General features: G+C 33.2%; 2 protein-coding genes across 3 annotated transcripts in view; one reads left to right on the top strand and one right to left on the bottom strand.

The window, feature by feature from the left end:
- Positions 1-2,461: 2,461 nt before the first annotated feature.
- LOC123672254 (iron-sulfur protein NUBPL) lies at positions 2,462-3,984 on the bottom strand. Of its 2 annotated transcripts, none has more exons than XM_045606284.1 (5): positions 3,816-3,984; positions 3,604-3,760; positions 3,382-3,547; positions 2,870-3,054; positions 2,462-2,812 (listed from the first exon to the last, which is right to left on the bottom strand). In XM_045606284.1, exons 1-5 carry the CDS (start codon positions 3,876-3,878, stop codon positions 2,475-2,477), a joined length of 909 nt encoding a protein of 302 aa, XP_045462240.1. In that variant the 5' UTR covers positions 3,879-3,984; the 3' UTR covers positions 2,462-2,474. The 2 variants fall into 2 exon arrangements, with proteins under 2 accessions (XP_045462240.1, XP_045462239.1); XM_045606283.1 differs by having other exon boundaries at positions 2,462-2,818; positions 3,816-3,978.
- Positions 3,985-9,763: 5,779 nt separating this feature from the next.
- Positions 9,764-15,025, top strand: part of LOC123673188 (laminin subunit alpha) — an 83,280-nt gene continuing 78,018 nt past the window's right edge. The window contains exons 1-2 of the mRNA XM_045607645.1: positions 9,764-10,130; positions 14,561-14,707. Of these exons, the coding sequence (XP_045463601.1) occupies positions 9,897-10,130; positions 14,561-14,707 (381 nt within the window). The 5' untranslated portion in view covers positions 9,764-9,896. The remainder of the gene's footprint in view (positions 10,131-14,560; positions 14,708-15,025) is intronic.

Here is a 15,025-nt window from a genome sequence, read left to right as displayed (position 1 = left end):
ATCAAAATAACAATGAGTTTCATTCAGAATAAAAGAAAAATTCAAGATTTTCCAAACGTAAGTCCAATGTTTTGGTCATATGATTTTGACATTGACTCATCTAGCTGCATCTCTCTCTTTCATATTCAGCCTGACGCGAACCTTAGAATTAATGTTCTAAGGTCAATTCATCAATTTGCCTTAAAGAAATCAGTTCTGGCAACCAACATTTTTCAATGCAAAAATCACTAAATTATATTTATGGAAATATTTCATTAATTTCAATGAAAATGCAATGAATTAGAGAAAATAATGTATAATACTCGTACAGAAGGTTCATTCTACCACTCGTTCATTCCAAAACTCGCCACTTCGTGGCTCGTTTTTGAATTTTGAACTCGTGGAAGAATATCAATGCCTTCTGCACTTGTATTATAAATAACTATTATGATTCAAAGTATTGTTCATCGCTGGCCACTACTTTCTCCCATCTTTAGGGCAGCGTACGAATCTCGCTTTGAAAAAACTGGTCATCTTTTGAAGAGATCCACGAATCGATTCAAATTTTTCACTTCTTCATAAGACCGGAAGAGCTGGACAGCTAGGTCTTGTGCCATTGATCGAAACAAGTGATAGTATGAGAGAGCGACGTCACTTTTCAACGTTTCCAAGTATGTCAACATGGGGTCGAGCATTGTCATGCTGTAAAATAACTTTATCATGTTTCGTCTCTCGTTGTATTGCGGCCGTTTGTCTTTCAATGCTCGGCTTAAACGCATTATGTAATTGCGTTCGATAACGATCGCTTGTGATTGTTTCAGTCGGTTTTAACAACTCATGATACACTACGCCGAGCTGGTCCCACCGAACCCACTGACCTTGGAAACGCGAATATTCACTTTGGCCATCGACGTGGAAACATGGCCGGGATATCCCCATGATTTTTTGTGCTTTGGATTATCGTAATTAACTCATTTTTCATCTCCAGTCACAATGCGATGCAGAAATCCCTTCTGTCTTGGCCTTACAAGCTGATCAATTTTCTTGTTTCTGAATCATTTCCATGACATTCAGGCGTTTTAAAATGGCTTGTTGCGTCACTCTCGATGATCCTGCCAATTCTTGTTGCGTTTGACTCGAGTCTTGATCATAGATAAAGATTAGTTTATCTATGGTTTTGATCAAGTAATGCATCCAATTATGCATCTTCGAAAACCTTCTCTCTGACACCAACATGCTGATCTTCGACGTCAAAATCACCGTTCTAAAAGCGTTGAAACTACTCTCGGCACGTTCTTTCACTGATAGAGGCCTCAACATAGGAATTTGAGAGCATTTGATGAGCCTCAGCCCTGGATTTCTTCATAGACTTAGAAACTTGAAATTTACAGGCTAGCTTTGGTCGAGTTTGTTATTGGACAAAATCTGAGAGGGGGTTCCGTGAATATAATAAAAATTCCATGAAATCTTCTGCGCCGCAATTAACGCATGAATGAGCGACCGGAAGCTCACGTCAATTCCTTAAATTTTCTATACAATTTTGATCAATAACCGTTATATTCATAGGCTCCGTATAATACTTATATATATTATATACACCGAGGAATAAGTGTCACTCATGTGAAAACTCTCCAAAAGAACATACATTTCAATTATTATAGCCCAGTCGACAATAAGAAATTCGAAATTTGAGATATACCCAGCTAGAAACTTGTATTTTGACATCTTCAAAGTTGCCTCAAAACTTACATATGCTAGGGTGTCCGCGACTATAAAATGTAATGGTCATAGGTCTCAAAAATCGAGATAGAGGGCGGAGAGATAATAATATGATATAACCATCCATTCTCCGCCATCTATCTCGAAAACGATTCAACGTATAGAAAACCTTTAGGAACGAAAGTTGTAGAAAATTTTATTTTCTACAATATTGATCATTGATATAGCGAAAAACCTATAGATAGGTAATGGGATATTTGCAAAAATTTCCAAAAATCGATTTTTGTGAGCTTTTATTTTGATAGTCGCGAACACCCTACCATATGTAGGATTTGAGATAACTTTTAGGACGTCCAAATACAAGCTTATAGCTGGGTTTCTCAAATTCTGAGATGATAAGTACCTGCTTTTTACTAAAATGTCTGGACTATTATGGAATGTGAATTCTTTGAACCTTTGTTCTGGGTGAACCTTTTGAGGTTGGTAATTAAAAAATTGATGTGCTCATGAGTTATACAGTATCTTTATAAATAATCGTAACCTCGTAATTTGAGATGCTTTTCACCGTTATTCACTAATACTGGCAACTATTTCATTTGATTAAATTTAGAAATGGACAATCGAAAATTGTGTTTTATCAATTTTCATTCAAATGTTGTAATTTCTCGATATTCAAATCTGCGTTAAGCAAATTGAAAATATTTCAAAGACCACTAGAAAGTTACAATTATTGATTAAGATCCTGTACAATTAATGAAAAATATTTATTTTCAATTTTATTTATTTTCAATAAACTTAATTACATTCTTGGCTAATCTATTAAAAGACTTGGAAGTAGCATGATCAGGATTTTCTACAACAATAGGTGTTCCCCTGTCATTGCTCTCTGAAATATTGTGTTCTAAAGGTATTCTTTCTAATATTGAACAATTTATTTCAGAAGCTAAATCCTTAGTTTTGTTACCAAAAATAGATATTTCTGTGTTACATTTGGGACAAATGGCAGAACTCATATTTTCTATTATTCCAATAATTGGAACCGACAATTTGTGAAGCATTGTTGCTCCCCTCTTTGTTACTTCTAAGGCGGCAACTTGGGGAGTTGTAACAAGAACTACACCTAAAATTAAAAAATGTATATGCTTATGAAGTAGATGGTAGATATTCTCACCTGATATTGGGAGGTTTTGTATCAAAGAAAGGTGTGTATCCCCTGTTCCTGGTGGTGTATCAATTATAAGATAGTCGATTCCCTTCCAGTTTACTCCCCTCATTAATTTTTGTAGGGCTTGCATTACCATTAAACCTCTCCATATGATTGCAGCACCAGGTTCAATGAGTAATCCCATTGACATACTTTAACAAATACAGAATATTTATTATTATTCCCTTCAGACATAAAAATATTTATGAGACATACAATAGAACGAAAAGAGTCACATAAATATATGAGAGAGAAACCATTGCAAGCAAACATGCATAATAAGAATGAATAAATAAAAATATTTCTAACCGAATTCTGAGAAATGATTGATTTCCAAAAGGTATGATAGAAATAAGTATTGAATAAATTCCAAAAAATAAATATTGATAAATCATCCTTAGCAAAAGTCATATTTCCAAAGGAAGATGCATTTGACATTAATAACGCCGATGTCTCTTGCATCAGCTTCTCATGCTAACCATTTAATTCCATAATTCTGCAATGGTTCAATCATTTTATCTTGATTTACTAAAGGAACTTCTGAAAGATTCATCATAAGAGGAATGGAAGGACCAAAGACGTCGCTATCTAACAAGCCAATATTCCCAGATGGATTTACACGTTTTAGTGCTAATGCTAGATTAACTTGAAAGGAAATCTGAGATCAGGCAATCATCATTATTACTGTCATAAGTTATCACCTGATACTGTGCTTTTTCCTACACCCCCTTTACCAGAAGATACAAGTATAATGTGCTTAACGCCTTCGATTGGTTTTTTTTCAGGTAACCCTCTTGCCATCATCTTGGCTTGATGATCAGATTTTGACTGATTCCTCTTACTTGAACTTAAATATTGCTGCAAATATTTGAGTATAATTATCAGAAATTATTATTATTAATATCATTATAACCTTTGATGTAAATAGAGCACATAGCCTATTTCTCTGGAATAAAGTTTTCGGAAGTATAGTCATTTATTAATTTTCAATACGAATATTTACAAGTATTTTTTCAAACGAAATTTAAAGGTTATTAGTTCCTGTATTTGGTACACAAATCATTTACCAGATAATCGAATAATGCTAAAATGAAGAGTACCCGATTTGTTATTCGAATATTCTAAAGTTCATTCCAAACATTCGGTTACTCAGTATATGCTAATCGAGATTCGAGTCCATGTTCTGGCCATCTGATGGCACAGATATACATTGTTCAAACTATAGGTAACCAGTGGTTGTTCGCCTTTAAGTCCACAATTTATTATTGTTATTGAATGCGCCTAGATTCAGTTACGACGTTCTACATTCAGATGTTCAAAATTAAAAGTGGGCAGCGAGAAGTCAGGATCTGCTTCTTTACTAACATCTTGCCAATTAACATTTTGTTATACCCATTGTTAATTGCAATTTATTTTATTAAAAAATTTAATTCTTTGTAGAAAAATAAATCTATGCTTGCTATATATATACATTGGTGACGGTAGGGAGGGGGGGGCGGCCGCCCCCTAAAATTCTGCTACGCCAACCTCCCCCCTCTTAAATTTGACATACTTAGGCTTGAATAATTACAAGTGTAGCAGAACTATAATTTCGCTTTATTTTGCCCCACCCAGAGAAAGTTTTCTTAAAAAACTAACCTCTCTCATGATAGTGTCGCTTCTAGATCATGTAGGTAGGGGAGACCGGGGCATTATGGAATACCCTATTAATAACAAAATGTTTTAATAGTTTACACCTCTTACTTGATATGTTGTTCCTTATGTGCTATGATGTTTCATCGCTACTTCAATAAATAATCGTGTAAAAAAAGTTATTTCTTGAAACGCATTTACTCCGTAATGCCCCGCCATAGAGGGCAAGTAGGGTACTTAGTGAGCCAATGTGGGATATCAGTTTTTGAATGAAAAAAATCAAACAGATTGGAGGAAATATTTCTCATGATCTTAAAAAATGAAAAAAAAACATATAAAACACAAAATATGTTCTGAAATACAATTATGCGTAACTTCATCGTCTTCTCCGGCACACGAGCAATGTGCCCAACTTTCTGCACCTAATAGACCCTTCATTGGACTGAGACCATAAGTACCCACCTCAATACAGACATTCGGCATCTTCGTCATCGTCAGAAGGTACATTTTGAATTTGCCTCTGAGTTGCTTGAAATTTTTTAATTTTCTTCGTCTTAATTTTATCCGATTTACCTTCTGAACTCTTCGTTAAATCTCTTTTGCAAGCCAGATTCGTTTTGTTGTTCAACTTATTCCTTTTTGTAAGGCGGCTCCGTAATTATCGCTGTCTTTCCTCTACATTTTGTAACCCGTTGCGATGTTTGTACTTCTAGGTAGGCAAGTAGGTAAGGGTAATATGGCTTCAGGCGACTCCCCAAAGGACAGATATTTTTGGTATAGCATTAATAATTTCTGAACATCTAGATTGCGGAGTGCTGAATTGAAGAGCCGATTCAGGAGTTCTTTGTATGTCGTAACTACTTATCTTCTTATTATTTATTCCTGGATATCCAGGTTGCGGAGAGTAAGGGCGAAGAGCGGGTTCGGAAGTCATTTGCTTTGATTGCACCGATCAAATTAGATTTTCTGGATTATTGGTCATTTCAGCTGAAGCTGAAAATTTGTATCCGTGAACATTTTTGGTACGAGATGCCAAATTCCTGTAGATCTAAAGGAATTTACTGCAGTTGTCATAGTGTCAGCAGCAATAAACGCCTGTCCAAACACACTAGCAGTCTGAAATTGAGTAACCAATCGACCTAGATGTGCTCGCAACCATTTCTTGACTTTATTGTGGGGTACAAAATAAACCATTTGCGAAAAAAAGTTATAAGTTTTGTTCGTAGAGTTTGTTATACACAAGGTGATTAATCTCATGGCATATTAGACGTTTATGAAAAACTAATTATAATTTTGTGCTGAAAATTCGCTTGATGGGGTTCTCCTTAAAATATTTTCAGATCTATAAAACTTCCGGTTAAACCGGAAACAGACTACTAGGTACTTTCTAATTTCAAATGGCATATCTAGTATATTCAGGACCGTCGCTAGCCAAACTGCTGCCCTAGGCAGAGATCCAATTTGCCGCCCTAACAGAAGCTAATTCTGCAGAATGCTAAAAATTAATATTGTATAATCGGGGTCCAAGGCCCGCTCTAGCATTTCTGCCGCCCCGGCAAAAATACAAGTCGGCACCCTTGCAGGTTTGGGTTTTTGTATTCAGATATTTAGTGTGGAAAACTTCCCACAATTTTTATGAAAAGTATTTCAGGAAAGAAAAAATGTATTTCAAGTGTAATTATTTTTTATGAATTCAAATTCAAATCGAATTATAGATGATTCAGAAAACATGGAATGTAATAAACAATAAACGTGCTCAACTGAATCCTTATGAATAAATGATGAAATATATCAATTGATTTCAGGTTTTAGACTCTTCTGCTGAGTTTCGGCTTCATAAAACGCTTGAACATTATTTTTAACTCAAATAGACGCAGATATTCTCGAGGCAAAGATTTTTAAGATTAGTGAATTTGATAAAAAAAAATCAAATGTGAAATTCGTCGAATTAATAGTATATTCTAAAACAAGTTGCAGAATGGACTCCTATTACAACACGATTGCGAAATTCGAAAACGAGCGACGAAGGGGCGAGTTTTCGTACGCATGAGTGTTGGAATAGCCTTCTGCAACGAGTATTAGACTATATTTTTTCTATTTCAGTCAAGTTTTGTGAAATATTGTCGCAATTCAATGAAAAATTCAGATTATAAATCCTAGTGACATTTGTATTGTATCTTGGCAGTTGGTGTGACTGTTACGAAAATTGACAGATCACGGAATATGAATTTGAATGGTATATTTCGAATTTTGAAATAATTTACAATTACGCATTAAATTCATTAATTATGTCTAACGAAATCGATTTATCACCACAGGAATTAAGAGAAATTGCGAATAATGTTGCAGATCATTTCACTGTATCCAAATTATATCATTTTGACAATTATTGACGTTTGTTTGAAATTGATAGGATTGGAAGTCAGTATAGACAACCGCAAAACGAAAAATATAACTGAAAACGATGCTGTAATGAGTTCATTACAGCACTGTTTTTAGAACTGTAATGAACTCATTACGATACTGAAATAGAGAAAAAATATATAATTCATCTTCCAGGAATCAAGATTCCTCGGAAAAAGTAGATAATGCCGCCCTCCATTATTTGCGGTCCCCCTAGAGCAGGCCTTGAAGTTTAAGGTTCTTCTGCTCAGTTTTTACTCTATAAAAGCTTGAACATTTTGTTTTTTCTTTAAGATCATCGAGTAAAACAATCGGATTATGCGGATGAACCATTATTATAAATTCGAATGTGCCCACGCCCAACATTAGTTAATTCGATATGAAGAATGTGGTATGAAATAAAAAAAATTCTTATATTTCTTAAGGAGGATAAGCTGTAAATGGTGAAATGGAATCTTTTCTCGTATATTTTGCATTCCATTCTGAGGAATCATCATTCTGATCGGAGAGTTGAGAAGAATAACAATCCAGAGAAGCCACACCAAGTGGCAATAAAATTCGGCAACGTTTAGCAAAACGAACGCCGACAAGCCTAATGAGTGCATGTGTTTTTTTAGCGTCAAACAGCACTATGCGAATATTACGGGACATCTGGATATTTATGAGTATAATACATAATGCGGCACCTTTGATGGTTTTTGATGTTAATTAAATTTATCCATATTCCTTCCTTTCGTTGCTGTCCGAATTAAATCTCATTCGGTATTTTGAATTTCTACACATGTGATTTTTTGTTGATCTAGCTTGAAATGACGCCCTTGAATTTTGCCGCCCTAGGCGACCGCCTACCCTGCCCCCCCAGCGACGGCTCGGATTATATTATTGTATCATTAGATAGCTTATTTGATGACAATTTCAGCAATATGTCATAATTTGGGTAAAAACTCTACGGTTCATGAGCTAACAGGATTCTTATGAAAAAAAAAATGACGCAGCAAAGTAGTAGATTGACTGCCGCGGCTGATAATTCACCTAAGGCAGTCAATCTAATTTGCTGCAGAGTTGAACATATAATTTTTTCACCAATTGATTATAATGATGCATGTAAGATATTATATTTGCAAATAATTACAATTCTCACAATATTTATTTTTTTCTGTAGTGAAAAATTCAAACAAAATTTGATAGAAATCGTAATTAATTCAATAAATAAGTTCAAAACGAAATTAGAGATATTCTTCTTATAAATCACCGATTTTTATGAGGTTTTCACATAATTTCCTTAAACAATAATTTACAAATAATTCACATTGTAGAAAGTAGATATTTTTTATTTGCGAATGAGAATGGTAACTTTTCGTTTCGCGCAAAAAAAATTGATGATATGTACTTTGTACAAAGCACTCATATATTTTTAAAATTTTTGTGAAAAAAAAACCTAACAAAAATCATAACAGAAAAGCTAAAACCATAATTTGAAACCGTCGTATAGTGCTGCCTTCTACTTATTCACTTCGAAAAAAGAAAGAAGATGAAGTGAATGTACAACTTCGTACATAAAGTTTGGTCAAAGCTACGTGGTGTAAATTTTTCCTAAGTAAATCCTAAACCTAAAATAAAAACTTTAAGAGTTATCCAGGAAGAACTTGTGCTAAGGAAAAGCCGAAATTTCTAACTGAAAACATAGAGAGAAATTAAAAGTAGATGTTTCGATAACTAAATTTGACATTTCATTAATTGTGATTAATTATTCGTAATTGAAAATTTTTATTGGTTTATGGATTCTCAACAAACCCAACGAACAATTCACTAAAATTCATGTATAGATAATGTCAAATTTAGTTATCGAAACATCGACTCTAATTCCTCTCCATGTTTTCAATTAGAAATGACAATTTTTCCTCTTGAAGTTTTCATTTTAGGTATAGTGTTTGTTTAAAGTTATCCCCTCACTTTTTGAACTAAGAATTGACTGAAAGAATAAAAAATATAGGTTATCATTTTAAAATCTTGAGTTTTGATGAATTCGAATTGTCCAAGTTCATGATCTTCTCATAAACACCCTGTACATTTTTGGTCCAAACCGTTAACAGTATTATTACGTATTAGCAGAACCGAAAATGAAAAGGTTAAAAAAAAACTTTTTCTGCAGAAATATCAAAAAATGTGAATCCTTGTTTTCATAATTTTTTTCATAAGAATTCCATGAACCTTTGATTTTTACCAAATTTATGGATAATACTGGAGTTGTCATCAAATAAATAATATAATGATGCAATTATATACTAGGTGTGCCATTTGAAGTAGGAAAGTAGTTGTCTGTTGCCGGTATAACTAGAAATTGTAAAGATCTGAAAATATTTCAGGGAGAAAGATCATTGTCCAACCCTAATATACAAATTTTTGGCACAAATTATGATTAGTTTTCCATAAACATCTAATAAGCCATCAATATGAATCATCCTGTATAGAACATTCTCCTTATTGCTCATGTGGGATCACGTCCTGAAGTTTGTCGCACTTATTCACTAAAACTGTATTACAATGAAGTATTTTGGAAATACTTCTTTTGTTTTTAGTCTTGTAAATAAACGTAAAATAAGAAACTATTTTGTATTTTAATTTTGAAGTGAAAAATAAAAGAAATATCTGAATAGTGTATTTAAATACATTCTATAAACTATATAGCACTATTCAATCAAATTTTGAAAGAAATCTCTAAAAACTGCCCACTCGTTGAACTCCGACAGCAATCACGGCTCTGTAGTGTGGACCCGCCCTTAGTGTCTAATGATTCGCAGGCAATAGGCGCTGAGCCTGTTATTCTTTCGGCAGTCTCATTATTATCCAGACTTTGGTTCCGATCGTCTTCGCCTTCTCCTGTAAAACAATAACAGCGGACCAGATATTCACAGACTTTCGAACGGTCCGGTAGACCGAGGTACTACCGGTTTCCAAAATGCAAGCACCTTGTGTGCTGCCCTGGCTCGTAGCCCTCGCCGCGCTTTTCGCGAATTGTTTCGTCCGAGTGCAAAGTGAGATTTTGACGCCGCCTTATTTCAATTTGGCGGAAGGCAGGAAGATCACCGCCACAGCTACCTGCGGAGAAGACACCGAGGGACCTGAGCTTTACTGCAAGCTTGTCGGTACCAAATCGGACAGCGATGTCGATGTGAACGTTATTCAAGGACAGGTAATTGACGAAAAACATAGCTACTGCAGCATCTGCTGAGATAATTGAGTCCCTTTAAATTTTTGTTTTTATAGTTTTCACAACAGTTTTCAACTGGTACTGAAGTAGTTATCAGTTTTCTAAAGCAATAATTAATTCTGTTTTGACGTTTCATTAGTCATATTATTTAAAACCAGCCCTATGAATTTAACATAAGAAAAATGTAGAATTTCTTTATGTATCAATGAAAGAACTACAAATATTGTTTTAAGCGTTAATTCGAGATATTAAGGAAATGATCTAGCTGAATAACACTTGACCTATAAATTCAAATGCATTAAACTATCCAAGTATTTTATTCATTACGATATAATAATTTTAATGTGGAAATTACTATTATTGAAGGATTTGTAGAATCAACTATTTTCCGAGAAAATTCATTTTAAAATATATCTATTTAATTCTCAAGTCTTGTGATATAACGTATGAAAATTCTACGAATTTCTGTGAACTGATTAAAATTACTCCAACCAACATTTAAGGTAATCCAGAAATCCAATAATTGTTTTAGTAGCAGAATGTTGGCGGTTATTGAACTGAACTACTGAACATCAATATAATTGAAATATGTAATAAATTCATTTGTCTGTGATAAATTCAGCGGACAGTGTAATAAACATATATGATTACTGAACGAATCACAAGTTTAGTTGTAAATTGAAATTGTATACTGAAAATCGTACTCTCCATTGCAACAAAAATTCCAACTGAACTTCAAAAATTGACATCCAGTTTTATTACCCACTTCTTTCCTATTTCAGTAGATCTCGTATTTATTAATATAATCACCGGATTTTCTCTAGAAATATTGTTATTGATACGATATTTATGGATGCATATCGAAGTTTATGTCAATTATAAACTACTAGTATTACCTTATTATTCGCGTTTCCTCGCTATGACCTGTAGAACCAGCTATTCGAAGTTTTTCTTCTGCAGTCATGTTTAGAAATTTTTCTCGACATATTTCCTCATATACAGGATGTTCCATTCAAGAGCACTATATCAAATTTATTCTTCTAAAACCATTAAAATTCATTCGAATCTTTTGATAACTCTGAAACATTGATGAAACTTTTATAAATTATTCGAAAAAAAAAAGATTTGTAATAACTTAGTAAATATGAGAAAAAATGGTGAAAATATTCAATAATATCTGATTTTATTAGTCCTTAGATAATACTTTGCCAATTCGTTTCAATTTCATTACTTTCACATACTTGATGGTCTGAAATGTAATTAAAATTTTCAAAGGGGCTGAACTTGCTTTCAGGAAATTTATTTTCCAAGCTCACTAAAATAGGGGGTGTCCCATTTGATATAAGGGATATCAGAACCTTTCAAATTCGATGGAATTCAAATTTGATCTCAACATATTCGCCAAGTCATTGAAAATTAGTTTTTTTTCAATAATTCAGAATAAAAATTGAAAAAGTTTTCATGATCAATTTTCCAGATTAATCGAAATATTTGAGAAAATTCAAGAGTTCATAGAATAAAAGACATATGTTTGATTAATTTCTTTAAGATGAATATACGGAATATAGATGTATATACGGAAATACTTCGAGAATGTGCTAGCCAAATGTTTTAAACAACTGATCTACCGGCTATGGAGGGAAAACGTGAACAGCTTCAATAACCGAGTATATTTCCAAACTAATTTTGTGAACATGTTCTGTTTTAAACTTCTTCGACTGATTTTGATTTCTATCGATAGAAATTCATTTTATATGGAATCAATAATCGACTTCAATTTCCACAATTGAAAAAGTTTGTCAGTGTGATGAAACAATTTTGGGATCCTATATTGTTTATATTTACTATAAAATTCAGAATTTATAACTGAGCCTGATTCAATATTTCAAATTTAGATAAGCAATCTAACTAAATACAGTAATCGAATTCTGATCTGAACAATAATCTATTGTTGAAATATTCATTCATACCATTCACTCTCTGCTTACTTAATTTAATGAGAAAATATTTTTAGAAAATTAATGGTCTCTTATGTCAATGATACTAATATAAGCCAAAGTATTGAGATAGAGAAAATTCGTTTAATTCAAAGTAATAAAATATTGATAATTATTCTGATCTGCTCATATAATAGACGTAATATTAATTCTCTTGTATTCTAGGTATATCTATATTTAACTTCCTCTGAGATCATCTATCTGACGTTACATTTCAATCTACGAGAATATACTTTTATCTGTCAATATTTGTAATGAGTCATGTAATTCCCAGTTAAAGTTATTATTTCTAAACAGAAAATCACATTTATACAAGGTGTTTCATAATAATCTGCCGAAATAATTGGTTTTATAAAATCATTTTCGAAAATGAATTCCTTTGAATCTGCAGCCCCTAGAAAAAAAAAATTCAAAAATTGGATAGTAGTGTTTCATGCAAAATCATTTTGTGTATTTCCATGAAATTTGGCACAGGACCGTATTTTACTATAACAAGGGAAAACAGGCTATGGTTCTCCCAAAAGTTTGAATGAAGAATTCGATGTTTCAGGCCGGTCGCCATATACCTACACGGAAACTCTCAAATCGAATGTGGTAAAGACATGAAATTTTCGCGATTACTCCAAGATCGGAATATCTTGGTTGAATGCGGTAATGGACAGAATACGTTTTATGCCTTCGAAATTATAGGTACACATAAAAATTTTGTTTTCTCAATTTTGAATGAGCGCTAAAATGCTCCTGACTTCACTTCAGTGCTTTCTTCATTTTCTATTTCAATATTCTAATTAAATTTTCTCCAATTCTGTGGTTATTCCGTTCATTCTTCCACATCTTGTAGAACAAAATCGTGCGAGAATATATCAGAAACGCACAGTTTTCATGGTTATATTTTATTATTCCATGTTGGTACTCCGAACTTTCCGCCACGGCTTTATCTGTCAATTCATCAATTTGCCTTAAAGAAATCAGTTCTGCCAACCAACATTTTTCAATGCAAAAATCACTAAATTATATTTATGGAAATATTTCATTAATTTCAATGAAAATGCAATGAATTAGAGAAAATAATGTATAATACTCGTACAGAAGGCTCATTCTACCACTCGTTCATTCCAAAACTCGCCACTTCGTGGCTCGTTTTTGAATTTTGAACTCGTGGAAGAATACCAATGCCTTCTGCACTTGTATTATAAATAACTATTCTGATACTCATGACGCAATCACCACCAAATTTCGCAAGAAGCTCGATATGATTTTCCCTATACTTGGGCAAAATCTCGACTCGATCGGATTTGTAATCGTGGAAAAGTCGGGTGTTTATTCTCAAATATTTTTTATGGTTCTGATTATACCATCATTTTGAAATTCAGAACGGACCTTCAAATTGTTATTTCAATATTCTTTTGAATTTTGATGATGAATTTGATGGTTCAATCAACAAGAAATTTTGCACGAAGCTTGAAATTATCATTCTCATTCTAAATGAAAATTTCCATCTAGATCGAATGTGTAACTATGAAATTAACCAGGAAAAAATATCGAACAGTCATTCAACAACCTGCAAATTTTAAGTTTTTAGGTTCTTCCGTTCGAAAAGTTATCGTGCAAGCCAGTCGGCTGTTCGGACTGAATCGAATTTGAGGACTGATTCGTTATCAGAGAGTCGAACCGTATAACCAATATCTAGCTGCAGCTAGATGGTTGAGAAAGTTATCCAAAACACTTATTTTTTCTTGTAGGTACATGTACCTACAAGAAAAAATAAGTGTTTTGGATAACCTTCTCAACCATAGAATTACTTTCGGAGAACGGATTAGAAATTTTTCTGTTACTTTCAGGAGGGTCGAAGAAATGCCAGAACGCATTAAGATTCATGGCAAAAAAACACAGCAATTTGTAAAACTCATAACTTCTTATGGTATTCATTCTGCCGAAAATTTCAAAGATTGACTCGATTTATATGAAAACGATAATCTTTTTAGTCGCTCATTTTCGAGTATCTACCTAATGATTGTTCAAGCTTTCAAAATTACTTTTCGAAATGGCCTTAAAAAAAGTCATTTCGTACTTAACTTGCATGGACTATATCCATCCGATTTTTTTTTTGAAAAAATTCTAAAAAACTAAATATACTTTAGGTAGGTACGTCTTATGAATGAATACATCACTATGAAATTTTGTATATTATGGATTATACATGAGTTTTAAAACTTCATACCAAGCTGGAATTAAGATATATCTAGAGGGATAAGTCAAAAATTCGTTTTGTTTTTGAGAGATAGTTTTTTTTTTTGGAAGAGCATTGGTCATGCTCCTGGGGGGTATTTCACTAATCTTTTGACGTGTGTAATAAACTTGTTATATATGAAAGACACAAAATAAATTACTTACTTACATTAATATTTTTTTCAGTTTTGTGACGTATGTGATTTGTCCAAACCGGATAAAAGACATCCAGCTGAATATGCTGTGGATGGCATGGAAACATGGTGGCAGAGTCCTCCTTTATCCAGAGGCATGAAATACAACAGGGTTAATTTAACCATTGATCTAGGACAGGTAAGTTGAACTTTTTCGATAGATGCCTGAAATTTTATTTCATGTTTTTGCCTTGTGGTTTTCCTATTTTTTTACATTTTTATAAAAAGCTTATACTTTGCTTATGGGTGTTGCACAAAGCTTCTCCGTTCATTCACTTTTTAAATTCCTGTTCAGTGATGTAACTAGAGTTGACTCATGGGGGAGGGGTTATCCCCATTTTGATAACGCAAAATCCATAAATTTTTTTTACATTTTTAGAAATAGTTATTTACAACTTTTTCTTATTTCTTCTAATCAAATGGGGGGGAGCTTATGTCCCCAATATTCCTCTTCGTT

This window comes from Harmonia axyridis, chromosome 2, assembly GCF_914767665.1.
Source record: "Harmonia axyridis chromosome 2, icHarAxyr1.1, whole genome shotgun sequence".
In the NCBI taxonomy this organism is placed as follows: domain Eukaryota; kingdom Metazoa; phylum Arthropoda; class Insecta; order Coleoptera; family Coccinellidae; genus Harmonia; species Harmonia axyridis.
The sequence above is the reverse complement of the archived record's forward strand: the minus strand, read 5'-3'. Positions and strand labels throughout refer to the sequence as shown.

Bases quoted from the DNA above. Each gene is read 5' to 3' on its own strand.
- LOC123672254 (XM_045606283.1), bottom strand. From the start codon at position 3,878: ATGACTATACTTCCGAAAACTTTATTCCAGAGAAATAGGCTATGTGCT. The intron at 3,761-3,815 runs GTTATAATGATA...AAATATTTGCAG, and splicing joins GTGCTCTATTTACATCAAAG to CAATATTTAAGTTCAAGTAA. The intron at 3,548-3,603 runs GTGATAACTTAT...TTTCCTTTCAAG, and splicing joins AGGAAAAAGCACAGTATCAG to TTAATCTAGCATTAGCACTA.